The sequence below is a fragment of the Stegostoma tigrinum genome, chromosome 3 (assembly GCF_030684315.1).
Source record: "Stegostoma tigrinum isolate sSteTig4 chromosome 3, sSteTig4.hap1, whole genome shotgun sequence".
NCBI lineage: Eukaryota > Metazoa > Chordata > Chondrichthyes > Orectolobiformes > Stegostomatidae > Stegostoma > Stegostoma tigrinum.
Genome location: NC_081356.1, coordinates 17,491,069 through 17,510,625, shown reverse-complemented (window position 1 = coordinate 17,510,625; position 19,557 = coordinate 17,491,069). Strand labels below are relative to the sequence as shown.

Below are 19,557 nucleotides of genomic sequence, written 5' to 3'. Positions count from 1 at the left end.
TGTCCATCACTATAAATTTATTTTTGACGATGATACCTGGTTATCATGTGTCAGAATAAGTACCGGCTAACATTTTGCCCTATGTTTGTGCCTTGTTTCTTAATTCACAGGATGGCCCAAGCCTGAGACAGCAATGGTTTCAGGAATACAAAAATAAGTTGCAAAACCTGGCCCAAGATCATGGAAACCATGTCACCGCTTTAATATCTCATAACAAGGAATTAGAGGAACAGCGAACAGGTAAATCCTAAGATTCAGCCAAATTTGCTATTATACAGATCACTGGAAAATCTTACAAATGCACCAAGAATCATTTCACATGTAATAATATGATGTTACACAATTTATCACAAATCCCCATAGATAACTTTAAAAGACCCAACAATTTCCCAGCAATTGATAGAAATGATTACATGATAAGATTTTACTGTAGCAACCATGCTAAAGTCCACATTATATACTAAGTAAAATTGCGTCAATGGATACTCTAAGCTGTAGAAAATGTTATTTTGTTAGCTTCTTAGTTAACACAACTGAAAATTCTATGCTACATTTACATGTTATTTCAAACTCGTAGCAGGTATGTAACCAAATTCCTTTCAGCAGTTCAAAGAGTATTTTTTAAAATCCCCACTCTCCTGGTCTGAGTTTAGTGCCCTTTCAAAGGTCTCATCACTAAATTGCCCAAGTATAATCAAATTGAATCCCAGCAGCATGACATCCTGCACCTTCTAGGTTTTTATAGGTTCTGCCTCATCATACTGAGTCTCTGTTCCCACACACAATCCACTTGGAGATTAATACAAAATAGATCTTCTCCTCTGAGATAACAAGGTGTAGAGCTGGATGAACTCAGCAGGCCGAGCAGCATGTCTTCCTCGTGTCTAGGTCTGAAAACTGCCACTTCTAATGAATTTCAGCCTTGTTCTCTGCTCCCATAGCAACCAAATTATCTGCCCAGGACGGCCCTTATTTTTGTTCAGCTTCACCATTCTTCATTTTCGGACAGTCTAACATATACCGCAGCTTTACATTCATAACAAATTCAAGCTAATTAACAAATATTGAATAGCTTGAATCAAAGTAAAAAGTTCTCAGACAAAAAGTACAACCAATCACAACACCTCAGGCAGGGTGGCCACTGAAACAAAATGCCTAATGTTTAGGTAGTCTACATAATTCCGGCTTTTAATAAAGGCATCCTCTCGGTAGTTTTGTAGAGATCACTACAGGTATTTAAAATTTGTAATTTTACTACAGAGATTTTGAAAAAACTAAAAGACATGTCTGAGAAAGGTAAAATCTCTGCACAAGTGGAGACTATGTTGGCAGAGCTCAAAGCACAAGAATACAAGAATGAGCTACTTCTGGAATCCATGAAGCAACAGCTGGAGATCCTACAGCTAGAAACCATGTAAGTATGCTTAATTACATCAGACAAAGAGCAAGCTTCAAGGAACCTGGTTTCTCCTAAGCTAATCTTTGAACCCTATGATAACAAGGTGTAGAGTTGGACGAACACAGCGGGCCAAGCAGCATCAGAGGAGCATGAAAGCTTCGGGCTTAGACCCTTCTTCAGAAATGGGGGGTGGGGGAAAGGGGTCCTGAAATAAATAGGGAGAGAAGGGGAGGCAGCACCTCATTTCAGTTGGGAAATGGTATCAATGTGGACTTCACAAGCTTCAAAGGGTCTAGGCCTGAAATGTCAGCTTTCCTGCTTGACCTGCTGTGTTAATCCAGCTCTACGCCTTGTTATCTCAGATTCTCCAGCATCTGTAGTTCCTACTATCTTCGAATAGTATGCTAGTTTGCAACTGGCTCAGGTAGTAACCCAAAGATTGCCTCTGTGGCTCTGCTTTCAATTTAATTCCTAGTTGCTCATATGCTGTTAGACAGGACTAAATGGCCATTCTGTCATATATACCCATGTAGCCTTAGAATTGATCCTTTGCCTCCCACACCAAAATTCCTTTCCAACCTTGAGGAACTGTCCTGCATGCTGGTAGCCGGCAGACAATACATTCATTGTGATTCATGCTATCCGTTGCAGACAGCAGAATCCATTCACCTCACTATTGTGTTCCCTACTGCAATTATGTTCCTTTAAACTCCCAAGCACAATCCACCTGCCCACCCTGCACTTGCAAGGTCATATTTTCCTTATCCATCCTGCAGTCTCTACTCTTGTCCCCACAAACTACAAGAACATCAAAAGCTGTTAGGTTAATTACAATGACGTTCCTCACTTTATTAGTGACCCCCATGCCTGCTTCATTCACAGTCACACTTTCCTCCCTCTGACCACGGACAAAAATCTGAATCACTTAGCTAAAGGGACTGACTTCCTCCTGGATCAAAGCATTTTGGTAACTTTATCTAAAATACAAAAGAACTGCAGATATTGTAAATCAGAAACAAAACCAGATGTTGCTGGGAAAAGCTCAGTGGGTCCGGCAACATCTGAAGAAGACAAAAGAAAAAGCCAGAGGTAACATTTCAGGTCCCTTGACCCATCAAACATTAACTCTGATTTTTTTCTTCACAGGCGTTGCCAGACCAGCTGAGGTTGTCCAGCAACTTCTGTTTGTGTTGTGGGCAACTTTACCTGTCCTGTTATGCCGATGTGTCAAAAGCAAGTTCATCAACCCAGAGCTGATCTTCCTTGAGCTACAAACGCTTAATGTTCACCAGTACCCTTATATCACAGTAGCAACACACTAACTGCATTATCAGCTTTATTGTGCTCAATTTAACCTATTGATTTTCAAAATTAGAACTATCACTCAACTATTTTCTGTGGTTACACCAAGCATTACACCAACCAATTATAGATTCAGTGTAATGATTATCTCCTCAGTTCTGTGAGGGGTTGAGGGATAATAGCTTAAAATTTCACAAATCACCTACCTGCTCATCTAATTAAGGTTTTGTTTACTTACAAGTTCCTGGAGGCTGAAAAATAAAAGGCAGGATAAGCTGCGTCTCCTTCCCCTCAACGTTGATTTGCAAGTTAGCAAATTGTACTTCACAGCAATCAGGCCTTATCCCACTGTGTGCTGCCATACTCTGATATTTTCCACCTGATGTCTGTCCTGTGCACCTTTTTTCAGTTTTGTTCTACCGTTTCTCCCTTGTCATCCAGGAAAATCTGAATTTGTCCACCCTACCTTTTCTCCTTAAAGGAATAGAGCTTGATTTCATCTGAACAATCTCCTCCTTAAAGGCAACCTATTGTTTTATAGTAATGTTTTCTGTCAATCTTTAGCAGTTTACTCAGACAGGACCTGTTCTCACCTGACTGAAGTAGGCCCTGTCCCAATGAATTATTTATACTTTAGATTGTACCTTTATTTTCCATAACTAACTGAGATGCTATACAATTATTTAAATGTTTCTTTGCTGACATTTGATCTTTTTGACTCACTGCATTCCCCAGAACTGCATCGATTAAATTGCCCAAAACATTCTCCAGAAAATCTCTGCTGTCCCCACTTTACTGTCTTTTATTTTGATGATTGGAGCACCCAATTAGACCTGCTACAGAATTCTTGAATCTTGCTGTAATTTTCTTGAAATTTAGTTCATTTGCATCTTTCCACATTATTTGGTGGTTGACAAAACGTTCTCAGATATCAAATGTATTGTATCTCTGTTGTATCTTAACTCCAACTAACCTGATCCTGTCCTTTATCTGCTAAGATATCCCCTCTCTTACTAGCACTTCATGATCATCTTAATCAACACTGCTATTACTCTTCCCTTTCTTTCCCAATCTTTCCTGTGCACCCTGTGTCCGGCAATATTTAATTTCCAGTCTTTCATGTTTTTGAGCCAAGCCTTCATTATTGTCACATCAGAATTTCAAATAGCCCTTTCTGACTGCGGCTTTTACAATCAGCACATTCAGATCCATGAACCTTAAACTTAATTTAGATCTTACTATATTTGCATTTACTCTGATCTCACTAATACCTTTTCCACTCTCTCATGCTATTTTTATCTCTCGTTTCTCCATGCATTTTTGTTTGCTCAACAATACCTACTTGTTCCCGTAACTAACCATGTTAATTTACACTCTCCCCTTCCGCTTTATTTTCTTATTTCTAAATTTACTTGCCTACAATACTGGGAGGAGTCTCGATATTGCTACATCTCAGTGTCCAGCTTGCTAGTTATTTTTTGTTCAATCTCCCAAACCTGTGACTGCAGGACCCCATCTCTTTCTATCTGTGTAATTGAAACGAATATGGGGCACAAGCCCTATCTGTTTACCTTCCACTTTGAGTGCTCAGCTGAGTGATATCTTTGAACTGGCACAACAGAGAAAACATCATCACTGAATTATGTTTGAAGCTGCAGAAATGCCAGTTTGTCTCTTATCTATCAAATTCTTATCATTGTTGCTTTCTCAATCTTCCTTATGCCTCCCATTTATCTATACTGCTGTGGATTTGGCTCTGAGCATTTGGAATGGAAATTGGTTGGTCAGCACTCTCTTGGTTGCACTCGAAGGGGCCTTAGACTACCAGCCTGGTCTTCATGGACAGTCTGATGGCCTCCATGCTTGTATATGCTTAATCTGTGGATTGGTGCATCTGCATACATACTGTCCACATGGTCCTCAGCTCTGTGGATGCGAAATAGTGACAGCAGTTACTGGGAAAGTTCCAAAACCCAGAACTTGAGCTGCTACAGCCGACAGGACTTTCTGCATCTGTGGACATGTGAAGTGGCCTGGGTATCTCACTCCATATGTATGAGCTGACCTGCCATACCTCCATTTATTAGATGTGTAAATTTAATACTTAAAATAAATTAAGATACAGCAACTCACCAGTGAGCTCCCTCTCTGGGATTGGTGCCCATTGATCAAATATTTTGCTTAATTCTATTACTGATACACCTCAGATTTTAATTAACTGAAATATTCAGAACACTTTGATATGACTATTCCTTGTTATTTATCTTGAATCCCTTAGCTTTGAATTTATTATATTTATTCTTTTTTTAACTTGCTCATGGGATGAGGGCATTGCTGGCCCATCCCTAATTGCCCAGAAGGCAGTTACGAGTCAACCACTTTGCTGTGGGCCTGGGGTCACATGTAGGCTAGACCAGGTAAGGATGGCAGTTTCCTTCCCTAAAGGACATTAGTGAACCAGATGAGCTTTTACGACAATCGACAATGGATTCATGGTCATCATTTCACTCTTAATTCCAGATATTTGTTAATTCAAATTCCACATATGCCGTGGCTGGATTTTATGGGATCCAGCCAGAGTAGCATTTGTAGTCCAACCTGAATTACCCTTGAACTGAGTGGCTTGCTAAGACATTTCAGAGTGTAATTAGAGTCAACCAGATTACTGTAATCGCAAGCCACATGTAGATCAGACCAAGTAATGGTGGTAGATTGATATTAGTGAGCCAGGTGGGTTTCTACAAGAATTCATGATGATCACTAGGTCACCATTACATGTCTAATTTTCAGCTCCAGATTTTATAAATTTAGTTTAGTTCCACCAGTTGCCCCTTGAACCTACATTCCCACAGCATTAACCTGTGTATCTGAATTACCACACACATTACCACTATACCACTATCTCCATCTCAGTCTACCACTGCTTTTAATTAACCAATATATTATCAGTCTTATTTTAGTTTTTGTGCTAATTACGCAGTCTAGTTTACTGTATTGTTATTCAGTTTCGATAAGGTTAAAAGTTTATGAATATACTCATGTGACTCTTTCACCTGTATCATTATTCACAACTTATTTTCTCTAAGTAGAATCAGTCTCGCAGTTTAGTGATGGATCACAGATACTTTATGTATGTGCCTAAAATTCCCTACTGACCACACAGTGCTCTCTCTCTTTCAGTTACTACTTTACCCCTATTGTTCTTGCAGTTCTATCTCATTCCACTCAGCTCCCCACTGCTACTTTATTCCCACTGTTCTCTGGACACCTTGGACACCTGATTGACTGTCTTCACAATGCTGTCTCTCCAGTATGCAAGGAATTTACATCATTGCAACAGGAAGATTTAAGTCACTCAAGCTGCAAATTTTCCAGCATTATTAGAATAATATCAATGACTTACAAACTATCTTAATGACTTGAATGCAGGATTAGAAAGTGCTACAGCCAAACTTGCAGATGACGTTCCAAGTGGGAAGGTAAATTGCAGCAAAAAAATTAAGGAATTTACAAATGGATATGATGTCGAGGTGCCAGCGTTTGAGTAGGATGGACAAAGTCAAAAGTCACATGACACCACATTGTAGTCCAAACAGGTTTATTTGAAATCACGAGCTACCCCTTTGCAAGGTAAATGAGGGGGTAGCACTTCATAAGCTTGTGACTTCAAATAAACTTGCCAGATTGTAACCTGGTATCGCATGACTTTTTAACCTTACAAATGAATAGGGATAGGTTGGGTGATTGGGAAGGGAGATTGAGTGTTTGGGTACATATTCTGTGGAATTTAGAAGAATGAGAGATTTAATTGAGTTACATAAAATGCTAAAGGGGTTTGACAAGTAGACATAGAGAGGATATTTCCTTAAATGGGGCAATGTAGAATGAGTAGAATGAGATGTCAGACCTTTCGGCTAAGAGGTAACAGGTCTAAAACAGGGATGAGGAAAAATTGCATCTCTCAAAGTGTCGTCAATCTGTGGAATTCAATACCACAGGGTGTGGTAGATGCTAGGATATTGATTAAAATTTAAAGAGGAGATAGACAAATTTGTAATGAGTAATGAGTCAAAGGGTTATAGAGAGTGGAGGAAAGGACATTAGGTAGGACTTTGCAATTGGGCAATATTGACTAGATAATCCCAAGTGTAGGATGAGATATACTGACAAACAATTTAGATTTGCCAATTATCATATTGTTGCATCATGTGACTGCCAGGATGATAGAAGATGAATTAGATGGACCACTATAGTTTATTCAGTTTTCAATTTCTATGTTTATTATATTCATTTTTTTAATGTAACCTATTTTTCTAAACAATTGATTCAGAAATGTTATTTCACACCTGTGGAGCAAGTGGAACTTGAACCTGGGCCTCATAGTTCAGGATGGGAACGTTACTACAGCATCACAAGATGGCCATTAATGCCTGTGTTTATTCTGTATATTTTTGATTTTGGAATACAAATAGATTATTTGGAGATTGTGCACATCGCTTTATAAATAGTGTAAACAAGTCTTTATTGACAAATTTCATTTTCAACAATACTGCTGAATTGACATTGTTAATTACTGTTCAACTTAAGGGAAAGGTCTCATTATTGGGAAGGCTTCCAAATGTTAGAACACAGCTGTTAGCAAGGAGTTTGGAAAGAATAATTCTTACAATCTTATTGCAGACAAAACAAAGTTGCAAGCAGGCACAATACTTCACAGTCACATCAATCGAAGAGAAAGGAGAAAGCTCAGCAGCTGCAGACATTTCTTCCTTTCTATGGTGGAGGAAGTCTGTCATCTGAAATCAGGTAATTCTTTCTGGAACTATATCCAATTAATGATGGACTTTGATATGACACAGTTTTAAGTGAAGCTTTTATATTCAACACCCATTGATGAAAAATAAGTTAACAATCTGTTGTCATAATATACCTTTTATTTGATGCTGATCAAATTGGAATGGGTGACCAAGAGCTTATATGAAAGAGTAGGTTTAATCAAGGGTCCAAAAGGAATATGGAAAAGTGGAGGTGTTCATGGAGAAAATTTCAAAGCCAGGACCTTTCATTATGAAGGTGTGGCCACAATTGTAGGGTACAGGGCATTGGGTCTACCCAAGAGGACAGGGCTTGAAGGCACAGTGAGGTTTTGCAAGCTGCAGGGCTGGAGGATGTTACAAAGATGTGGAAGACATGACTGTGAAAGGATTTAAACTCAAGAATGGCATTATTATTGAGACATTAGGGATTCAGATGGTTGGATGCCAGATGGACAGCAGCAGGTAAGGACACATTACCAGTTCCTCATGGGCAATTAGAGCCAAGCAACAAATGTTGGCCTTCTCAATGATGCTCACATCCCATGAAAATGGTTCAGAAAGACTTGATAGTGTTGGTCAGTGAGCACAAGGGTGATTGGAATGGGATTTGCAGGCAGACAGGAAAGTTTTGGATGAGCCTGAGCTAATGCAGGGTGGAATTTGATGTAGTAAAAAGAATCTATTCAAACAAGCATGTCAATAGGCAGATTCGATAATGTGTTCAGTTCTGGTCACCTCATGAGAGAAAAAACGTGGAAGCTTTAGAGAGGATGCAGAGGAGATTTACCAGGATGCTACCTGGACTGGAGGGGCAGGTCTTATGAGGAAAGGTTGAGGGAGCTAGGGCTTTTTTCATTGGAGCGAAGAAGGATGAGAGGTCACTTGATAGAGGTGTACAAGATGATGAGAGATGTAGATAGAGTGGATCGTCAGAGGACTTTTCCCCAGGGCGGAAATGAATATTACGAGGAGGAATAATTTTCAGATGATTTAAGGAAGATATAGGAAAATGTCAGAGGTAGGTTCTTTACACAGAGAGTGGTGGGCGTATGGAATGTCCTGCCGGCAGTTATAGTGGAGTCAGTTACTTTATAGACTTTTAAATGACTCTTGGATAGACACATGGAGGATAGTAAAATGTAGAGTATTCAGGGTAGATTTATCTTAGTATGATAATAGCTCGGCGCAACATCGTGGGCTGAAGGGCCTGTGCTCTGCTGTATTGTTCTATGTTCATGATAGCTGGTAGGCTCTGACTGAAGCTCTAATGTGATAATAGGCATGGCATGACAAGCAAGGCAAGACATGGATACAGTGAGCATGCAGGTAGGTGTTAACTAAGTCACCACGTAAACAGACCTAAGATCCAACTTGGTCCAATCTTTCAGCTAGGTGCCTATAGCTGCGCTCATGGTCTTTGCAATAACCTTTCAATGCTTGTTCCTGCTGCATCCTGAAATGCATGTCTGTACTTCCTAAGTGGACCTGAGAGGTGTCATAAGGATCCTGAGATGTGGGCAATTATTGGATGCTAATGTCTGTGAATGTGTGTGGCTGGTGCTTGTGGATCATGCGCTAAGACACTTTCGCATGCTGAACAATATAGAAGCTCTTTGGAGTCAGCTGAAGTCATCAGGTTCTTGTTCTGACTTCTATGTTGAGAATGTTCAGCATCTGGTTTTATTGTGGCAAATGGTAGGATAGGAAGCTGCGTATGAATGAGGCAAGATATACAGTTAATTAGGTCATTAACTAGCAATAATACTCTTTAATAAGGAACATGGCACTGTCTAGTGTGAATCTTGCTTCAATACCCAAAACCTAGTTAAGGATGCAGCAAGCTACTCCCACTGTTAAGATCTCACTGGATTTCTTGTGGGATTCTGCCACATCTCTCACTATAGCCCACATTATACAAGCTCCTATAAGGTCCTCCCAATATCTTTCAAAACATTAATTTGTTTTGAGTTGGAATGTGTACAATATCTTTACATTGTTTTTGTCGCCTGGCTAGGCTGCCACAGTTTTGAGTTAGTTGGGCTTTTTTTATTTAAACAGCAGTGATAACTCAAAATGAAATTAAAACAGAAAAAAGAAATTCAAACTGCAGGGCAACCTGGTGTAGTAGTTGCACCTGTGTGAGGAGGCACCAGGAAATGTACAGAATTAGGAAGGCCAGGATCTCACACCCTGTGATGTGAGTAAACTGTTCCCTGTACTTAGGGGGACATTGGACTCTATTTCCTTAAAGAAACACAGACGTGTGTGAATGTCTGCAAGTTTTAAATTTACAGCAGCGAGCTCGAAGATGTCTATTCTTTTCAATTGTCACACGATGCGAAGAGATGAATTGACCTAAATGTTGTTGTGGTAGACTAACAGCTATTATCTAAATTTCCCCTCCCTCTTCAATGCCAAACATATTTTGCTCTACAAGTTGCTGTAAGTGCGAGCCAAAAGTGTGGAATCTGAGTAAGCAAGCACGGAACTGTCTAGAGATAATGGGAACTGCAGATGCTGGAGAATCCGAGATAACAAAGTGTGGGGCTGGATGAGCACAGCCGGCCAAGCAGCATCTTCGGAGTCTATCTCTTTTAAAAAAATCAGATTCTGAATTAGTAGTCCAAAGAGTGCTAAAGAGACATAAATATAGTTTTACTTGGTGAATTTAAAGCAAATCCAAACAGCAATGGTAAAAGAAAGAAAGACTGGATTTAGAGACAAGGAGAAAGGCGACAGAAAAAAAAGTTGCTCTCATTTTTAAAACAATCACAAGCAATGAAAGGAATGAGATTTCATACTCGTTATAATTCATTTTCAATATCAAAAGAGTTGACTAGCAGCATTAACATGCATTGCATCATTTAAATAATGCTTAGCCTTGAAATGATAGCTTTAACCCAGTTTAATGTGCATCTTGTGTGTGAGTATAGGGTCTACATGCTGCACAGTGTTACTTGAATAAGTAGCCAAACTACAGGATGTAGTTTTCACAAAGCTAATGGTGGAGCAGTAATCTGCAGCAGCAACGTTTCAGTTTCATACCTCTGACCTTTCCTGATGTTGTTCTTGTTGGATAGTCCTGTAAGACTCTGATTTTTTTTTTGATGTTAAGTAAGTGGATAACTTGGTGCAGATGGGATTTAATGTCATTAATATTGTCATCTACTTCATACCTAAGAAGTTAAATTGGATCACTTTCTAAATGGTGAAGAACATTGGAACTGTGCATGAACAAAGTGATCTGGAACTCTAAGTACACAAATCATTTAAAACTAGTAAAAGATGAAAAAGAAACAAATATGGCTTTTTTTTTCCACAAGGTGTTTGGATTAGGAATACAAAGGGACTTGCATTTGTCGATCACTTTTTAAGAACATTAGATGTCTCAAAGCATTTTGCAGCCAATAAATTATTTTTGAAGTGCAGTAACTAATCCAGAAACAATGGAGCCAGTATGAGCTCAGCAAAGTTCAGGAAACAACAATATAATAATGCCCAAAAATCTTAATTTTATTTATGATGCTGATTGAGAGATAAATATTGTCCTGGACACCAGAGATGACCCTGCTCTTGTAGTTAGACCATTTAGAAGGGAATGAGGAAGCAGTTCTTCGAAGGAAATGATGGGTGAAATCTGAAATTTTTTCCCTTTATTATTGTTGGAATGTTGGAACAAACAGAGCTGATGACATTTGTCTGGCCAGAACATCATGGCTATGGAATTAGAGTGGGAATTAACTGGGGATCAGCTGAAATTTAATTAAATCACAAAGGAGGTTTCAGGGTTTGGACATGTGATCCACAAATGTGCAAAACCTGATGGTAACGAGCTGAGCATTTGCTATTTCTGAGTTAGCGGCTGAATCTGTGAGCCTAAATAAGTTGCCAGTCACACCATTTTGGTAGTCATTTAAAATTAAGTGCATCCTGAAGAACTGTCCCAAGGCTTTGGAAATTCTCCAGTGAAAATAAGGCTGGATTGGGCACTTCATTAGGATTGATTAAAATTGAGGCATTCCATTCTGAATAAATACTCAGGGCTCTTCTACTGTGCAGAACATTGCTCTGGTGAGAAAAGTTCTGAGAGATATAAGCCATCGGCATCCACAAGCAGCCAGTGCCTCCCCTACAGGGAACTACTGGTAAGAAAAAGAGTTGGCAGGAAGCACCACCCACTTTACCGCACAAGCAGAGGCTTGGTTCCCTTAACCTCTCAGAACAGATGCAGAACAGAAGACTGAGAATGTGAAGTCTCAAAGTCATTAACACGTACATCCTCCTGGAGGGGGACTTGCTGCCACCCTGGACGTGGTGTCTTCATGTTATCAGTGACTGAGGTTCAGTTCTGAAGAAGAATCATTGCACACTTAGAGTCCCAGAGCCATAGGGATATACAGCACGGAAACAGTTCCTTCAGTCCAACTCGTCGATGCCAACTAGATATCCTATATAAATCTAGGCCCATTTGCCAGCACTTGGCCCATATCCCTCTAAACCCTTCCTATTCAAAATACCCATCCAGATGCTTTTTAAATGTTGTAATAGTATCAGCCTCCACCACTTCCTCTGGCAACTCATTCCATACGAGCACCTTCCTCTGCATGGAAAAGTTGCCCCATCAGGACCCTTTAAATTCTTTCCCCTCTCAGCTTAAATCTATGCCCTCTAATTTAGGTCTCATCCACTCCTGAGAAAAGACCTTGCCTATTGACCCTAACCAAACCCCTCATGATTTTATAAACCTCTATACGGTCACCCCATCAGCCTCTGAAGCTCCACAGAAAATAGCCCGAGTCTATCTAGTGTCTCCCTATAGCTCAAGCTTCCAAACCTGGTAGCATCTTCGTTAATCTTTTTGAACCCTTTTGGGTTTCACAACATCCTTTCTATAGCAGGGAGACCAGAATTGCAAGCAGTATACCAAATGTGGCCTAGCTAATGTGCCATACAGACACAACGTGACCTCCCATTTCCATATTCAATGCACTGACCAATAAAGGCAAGCATACCAAACATCATCTTCACTATGAGAGATAATGGGAACTGCAGATGCTGGAGAATTCAAGATCACAAAGTGTGAAGCTTCTCTGATGAAGGGTCTAAGCCCGAAACGCCAGCTTTTGTGCTCCTGAGATGCTGCTTGGCCTGCTGTGTTCATCCAGCTTCACACTTTATCATCTTCACTATCCCATCTACCTGCGACTCCACTTTCAAGGAAATATGAACCTGCACTCCAAGGTCTGTTTGTTCAGCGACACTGTCCAGGACCTTACCATTGATAATTTAATGCTGTTTCTCTCTCCACAGATGCTGCCAAGCCGACTGAATTTCTCCAGCATTTTCGGTCGCGGTTCCAAATTTTCAGCATCCACAATGGTTTGCTTTTATTATGGTGCTGAAGATGTCTGGGCTTCTTCCAATTTTGGCACTAGACCCTAGATGCTGGCCAGGAAATGTTTGCTGCCTCAACTGGGCAAGGTGTTCATTGCAGCTTCTGGTGCTTAGGTCAATGTTGGGTTGATCATCCAGTTTTATTCAGGACTTGGTACAACTGAATATCTTGCTCAGCCACTTAAGAGTCACCAATGTTGTTGTATGTCGGGAGTCACTTATAGGCCAGATTAAGTAAGATTGGCAAATTTCTTTTCCTAAAGGCATTAGTGTAACAAGTGGGGTTTTTCCCGATGATCCAAAATAGTTCTTAACTTCAGATATCTTAACTGAAATTAAATTCCACCAGTTGCCCTGAGATTTGAACTCTGGCTGCCAGACCATAAGCCAGGACCCCTAGGTTTTCAGTCTAGCATTATTACCATTGTACCACTGTCTCCCTGATTCCTTGGGCCCTGCTCTGCTTACCAACAGATAGCATGTCTGTTGTGCTGGGAGTCGCTGACAAAAGTTGTTCGGTCTATTTTTCGGAATTGACTGATGATACCCTCTGTGCGATTTATTTTAACGATTCAAGCATCTGAATTTCTTTGCAGTGCTTTGCGACTTTCCTACCTACAGAATGGCGGCAACGATCAGTTGATCCTCATCCAACTGCATGACCTCTTGGCTGAAGCTCTGCAACTGGAACAGAGGGTGAAGCATCCAAAAACTCAACGGAAGGAGAGGAATTACAGTATGGTTGTGTAGACATTTGCTTAGAGATAGGAAAGACTTTCAGACTTGTGAGGAACATAGCAAGCTTGTTGTGCAAAGATATACATTCGTTAATGTCTCATCACATCCAACCAGCACTGAGGGTGGCTTGACTTTTGAACAAGGGAGCAGGCTATTCTTTTTAGATTATGATCTGGCCCTTTCTTCTCCTTATTGCCCCTTGTGGATTGTTCTCCTCACAAACAGACAGAAGTGAAGTCTGGCCAAGTTGAGTATGAAAAGAAGATAATTTTAACCTAAGTACAAATATCTATCAGAAAATAGAGGAAGGTACATGTAAATACTACAAGTAATTCTTTGAAAATAGAAGGGAGCACACAAGCAGTATTGGTTAAGGCAAAAGAAAAGCTTCTCCACAGCACAAAACAGATGGGAAAGATGGTGTGACACCAGGCTCCCACAGATATGATTAACCCTAAAACAAGCCAATCACTCAGATTGTGCAGTGCGATAGGGAGCTTGGTTTAAGTGCCACAGTTGCTGATGGCTCACTCTGTTCCCCAAGGCTCCACAGATAACTGAAGGAGGGAACTATTGGCTACAGAGGTTGGTGATATACAGAACCTTGCTTATTGCCCCACCCTCAACCCTACAGCAAAACTTCTGCCTTTCTTCAGTGCTGTGATCTGGCTACCATACACTGGCCCACACTCCCGATCCACATGCCATAGAATCCACCTGTCAGTCCCCTTCAGCCTGTGATTTGTCCCTCACCATTGTCACTGTGAACCTTGCATCTCATTCAAACCCAAAATCATTTTTGTGATTGTGAGGAATGACCACATTAAAGGCGCAGTATCTAAATGCATGTAGCATTTGAAACAATGCATATGAACTGGCAGTATAAATAGAAATAAACTAGAGGCCACTTCTAAAAAATAAGACGGAGGCAGGAGAGAAGTTTTCTCACAGTCTGTCATGAATTTTTAATTTCTTCATCAAAGACCAGTGGAAACAGAGTCTTTGAATATGTCTAAGACAAAGATAGGTAGATTCCTAGCAAGCAATGGGTGAAAGATCAATAGGGATAGGTGGGAGTCTGGAGAAATCAGATCAACTATTATTTTGGTGAGTGGTGGAGTAGGCTTGAGATGTCTTAGTAGCAGTACCTACTCCTAATATTCATATGGTCATGTATTCATTATCATTTTGGACTACAGCTTCTATGGCTGTCTTTTCTGTCTGGACAACTGAAACTACATTGAGGTCCTGACCTTAGCTTTAGCAGAATTTCCACACACTTGGGGATTCTAATTTTATGCCTGCAATCTTCCACCTTTTCTCTAAGTTTTAGAAGCCCAGTTTGTATATTTAAATAAAATTTATCGAAATCTGCATTTGAACAGATTCCTTCTTTATTAACAGGGGAACATGATACATTCAAATGCAATTTGGATTCAGAGCTGATCTCTCTGGAAGTAGAAAATCAGCGACTAGAAGAAGAAATTCTCAAACTGCAGCTCAGACGACAAAGGAATCATAGAAGTCAAAAACCACTGAAGACTTCCATTGGCCAAAGGCTAATGCTATCACGTAAGCTTCTCAAAGTATTCATCAGCCTTCATTCCTCTTATTGGATCCTAACAAGTGTTTGCAACAGAGTAGGATGGATTTTTAAAAAAAAACTAGTATTTAGCGTTGATGTTTTTACTCAAATGTGACCAATACAAACAGAGAATACTGGAGAAACTCAGCAGATCTGTGGAGAGAGAAATAGCATTAATGTTTTGAGTTCAATATAACTTTTCTTTAAAATCCTATGCTATAACTGGGTGTACTATAATGTTGTGGGGATATGTTTGTGATTGTACTTGATTGGATTTCCAATTTAAAAATGAATAAATGGCATTCCACTTTGTCTCTTTAAAGGAAGAACTTGCACTGTATTCCACATTTTGCAACCTTGAAATGTACCAAAGTGCAAACTAGCCAATGAAGTACTTTTGAAATGTAGTCACTGTCATTACATGGAAAACATGGTAGCCAGTGTGCAGCCAGTTCTTATAGACAATGTGATGCCACGTTGTCAAGTTTTATTGTGATGTTGGTTGAGGGACACCAATGAGAATGCCACAGTTCTTGTTCAGTGCTGTGAAATCCACCTGTTCCCCTGAGAGGGCAGGTTGTGCCTCCATTAACATCTTAACTGCACTTTCCACAGTGCAGTACTCACTCAGTGCTTCACTAAAGTGTTAGTCTTGACATATCTGTTCAAGTTCTCTGGTGGGACTTACACACAACTTTTTGATTCAGCTGAGAGTGCCAGTCACTGAGCTACAGTTGAATAATGCTCTTACAGCAAGGTGTTTAAGAGGTCTTAGATTAGCAGATGCAGTGAGTTAAGTTCCACATTGTTGCAAGCTGTGCAGGTTAGTGAAGTTTGAGGTTCAGACATATTGTTGAGGCAGAGAAGAGGGAGCTGTACATTGATTGCCAAATGCTTCACACTGATATCAATGATAAAAAGCTCCTGTTTCCAAGCACTAACGCCACTTGGTTCAAGACAGGAATAAAACATTCTCATTAAAGATAAAAATTTAATTTTTAGTGTATGAAGATGAAAGTGATCAACTGATCCAGAAAGATAGTTACCAGAAAATGAGGGCTCTGAAGACTGAGATTGACCTTTTGAAACAAGAGATGGAGATTCGGCGTCTTCAGCGTCACATGAGGAACTCAAAGACCCGTGACCTTCCCAATGCCACTGTGCGAACTCCTGCATTTCTGCCAATGGTAAGTGAAACTGTTGCAGATTTAGGCATCAAAAGGATTTGCTCACTTGAATGATTCTGAACATGAAAAGGATATGGATAGAGGAAAATGGTTTCCACCAGAATCCCTACAGTGTGGAAGCACTGTATGACATGATATCCCCAACTTTCATTTTTCAAGCACAAAGAATGGAGATTTGGCCTGCTGCTGATGTGAAACTTTACATCAAAATTGAGTCATCAGTGGTAGAATTGATGGAAAGGGGAGGAAATGAGTTTGAGTTGTTAATGGTTAAAAATTGATCTTGGAATCAAACATAAGGCTTAATGCTCTATTTCTACCTCTAGCGTGGGACTGACAGAATGGAATTCTGTTCCTTCTCAGAGTCCCATGAGAAGGAATGCTTCCCAGCTCAGCTCCTATTGAGTACAGGACACAAAGCTGGTCACTTACTATTCTCATCCTTAACCATAATCGGTCTAAAAAGCTTGCATTGGTATAGCAGGACTGCCATTCCAAGGTTACGATTAGGCTAGAGCAGAAGCAGCTTTAGAATGAAAGAAAATGTTTGTATTTATATAGCACCTTTCACAACCATGGGATATCCTGAAGCATTTTACAGACAATAAAATGCACTTTTAGTGGAGCCTTTGTTGTAATATATGACAAGAAACTGCAGCTAATTTGGATGCAGCAAGGGCCCACAGCTGTCAAACAGTTGTTAAAATCTCTTTTCGTGATGTTGGATAAATATAGGCAGATACACTGGGGGAAACTCTTCTCCTCATAACAAAGCAGTGAGATCTTTTACAGCCACCTGAGGCAACAAAATACACCTCGGTTTAACATCTCTCCTGAAAGCTGGTAACTTTGTGCAAGACTGCACATTACTAAACCAAGTGTCAGCCTAGATTGTATTTTCAAGTTTCTGCAGTTCATTCAAATAAAAGAAAATAGCAAGAAAAAGGCAAAGCAATTCTGCAGATAAACAACATTTCAGGAGCAATGCAACTTTGCAATGAATCATCTGAACAAGCACACCTGGAATATTGAGCTAAGCTTTGGACTGTGTACAAAGACATTTTCATGAAAGGCCAGGAAGATTTAGAAAGCATCTAATAGATTTATTTAGCTTTAGGAGTGTTAATAGTGATTTTGTTTCACTATTTCATCATTGAGTGGACATTATATAGGATATACAGCATTTGAATGGTGAGAAACTGGGTTTCAACTCAGATTGTCTGGAATTTATTCTCCACTTGAGTTTTCTTCCATTTTTTTCTTAACTAAATTTACAACGGTAACTGACTATTCTGTTCTGCCTTGGATGTTTGTTCAGCTTCCCTTAAACCAGTGAGTGAGAATTTTTTACTGATTGCCATATTGGATTTCGAGGTGATTATCCGACATTGAAGGCCTCTAGTTACACACTTCCCCTAAGTGGATGTGTTCTCACTGAATCCATGTTACCAAAATCTTTCATAATGGAAACCGCTACTGGGTCATCTTTCAGCCTTTTCTTTCTGCCTTTAAACTCTGAACAATTGCTGGAAGAATCCACAGAAAAATTTATTCACACAGATATGAGAACAACATGGAATAAGTTACCGTCTATGGTAAAGCAAGCATTAGCATTATTTAGAAGGAATGAGTTAATATTTAAAATGGAATGGGGAAAAGACAGTAAAGTAGGATGTGAGAGCTCTAATTGGAATGCTGACCTTTTATTCATTCATGGGATGTGGGCATTACTGTGTAGGCCAGCATTTGGTGCCCATCCCTGATTACCCCAGAGGGCAGTTAAGTGTTAGACACATTGCTGTGAGTCTGGAGTCACAAGTAGGACAGACCAGGTAAGGGGAGCAGTTTTCCCTAACAGACATTAGTGAACCAGCTGGGTTTTTCCAACAATTGACAATGGATTTGTGGTAAATTTTTAAATCCACATTTTCAAATTCCACGGCAGGATTTCAACCCAGTTCCACAGAAAATTAGCTGAGTTTCTGGATTAATAGTCGAGCAATAATAACACTAGGCCATTGCCTCTCCAGTGTCAGAACAATGAGGGAACAATATGGTCTGAATAGGCCCCCTTGAGTAAAGTTTGACCAAGTCTGAATTTATCTATAGTATTTTGCTTCAGAACAAGTCAGTACTTAACATTGTACTTCATACTCATGTGGACTAAAGATAGGTAGAATGGGACATAGTGGAAGGGTCATCCATGCCATTGCTACTTTATCTTGTTGGTTTCAACTTTTCCAATGAATTTTAGTCTCTAAACCAGAATTGAAAATGTGTTAGATAGTTGGTTTAACTGAGCCCAAGTGTTGTGGTGATTGACTAATTTCTGGACAAATCTATTGTAGACGGCACTAGTGTAGAGTCTGACACAGGACTGTCTGACAATCTCAGACAGCATCACTGCTGGGGTGAATAGTTATACGTTGGGCATCAAAAATCCTTTATGCTATTAAATTAATTTGCCAGTTGTGTGCTAAATGAAGTCCAGCTCATTGATTTAGTTTTTGACCATTCAGAATCTGACCTATCCAAGAATAAAAGGATTTTTATACAGAACAGTGAAGAATTTGCAAATGCAATATCAGATTTATTAAACGCTAAATATTTTACATGTCCAAACACACGTGGCTTTTCTATAAAGATGAAGACAAATAATCCATAACAATACTTTACAGAATTCAGTATTACAATACAGTATACTGAAGTTGCGTGTATTCTGACTATTTTAGCCAGCACTTAGAAAATAATTGTAAGAATGTATAGCGCGTGTTTTGGTAAGTCTTACAGTTAAACCCTCTGCTTTGTATTTCATTGATTTAGGAGGATGCCAGACCTCAAACTCCGACTCTTGCTAAACATTTTCTAGATTCCAGTGAGGGCTTGGGTCCTGCACCGTATGATCCAGTGTGAGTCCATTCAGTGGGATCTTAAAGTGCCACAAAAAATATAATCAAATAAAATTAATCGAATGCAAATTCTTCTTTTAAAATGTTTAACAAACAAATTGGTTGTAAATTGAATTTCTGGTTTCTTTAGTTGGTATAATGTTTTGTTGGGTATGCTTCAGTTTAAAAATAAGTCTTGAATAAAGTATGTTCTGTTGAAAGGAAGTTTGGGAAGAACCCAACTGTT

General features: G+C 39.6%; 1 protein-coding gene across 2 annotated transcripts in view; it reads left to right on the top strand.

Moving 5' to 3' along the window:
- The window catches only part of LOC125451251 (coiled-coil domain-containing protein 17-like), a 53,608-nt gene that overhangs the window by 22,709 nt on the left and 11,342 nt on the right, over positions 1-19,557 (top strand). For both annotated transcript variants that reach the window (XM_048528177.2, XM_048528175.2), the window contains exons 3-9: positions 111-240; positions 1,261-1,414; positions 7,382-7,507; positions 13,509-13,648; positions 15,055-15,222; positions 16,238-16,422; positions 19,246-19,331. In XM_048528177.2, coding sequence (XP_048384134.1) covers positions 111-240; positions 1,261-1,414; positions 7,382-7,507; positions 13,509-13,648; positions 15,055-15,222; positions 16,238-16,422; positions 19,246-19,331 — 989 coding nt within the window. The remainder of the gene's footprint in view (positions 1-110; positions 241-1,260; positions 1,415-7,381; positions 7,508-13,508; positions 13,649-15,054; positions 15,223-16,237; positions 16,423-19,245; positions 19,332-19,557) is intronic.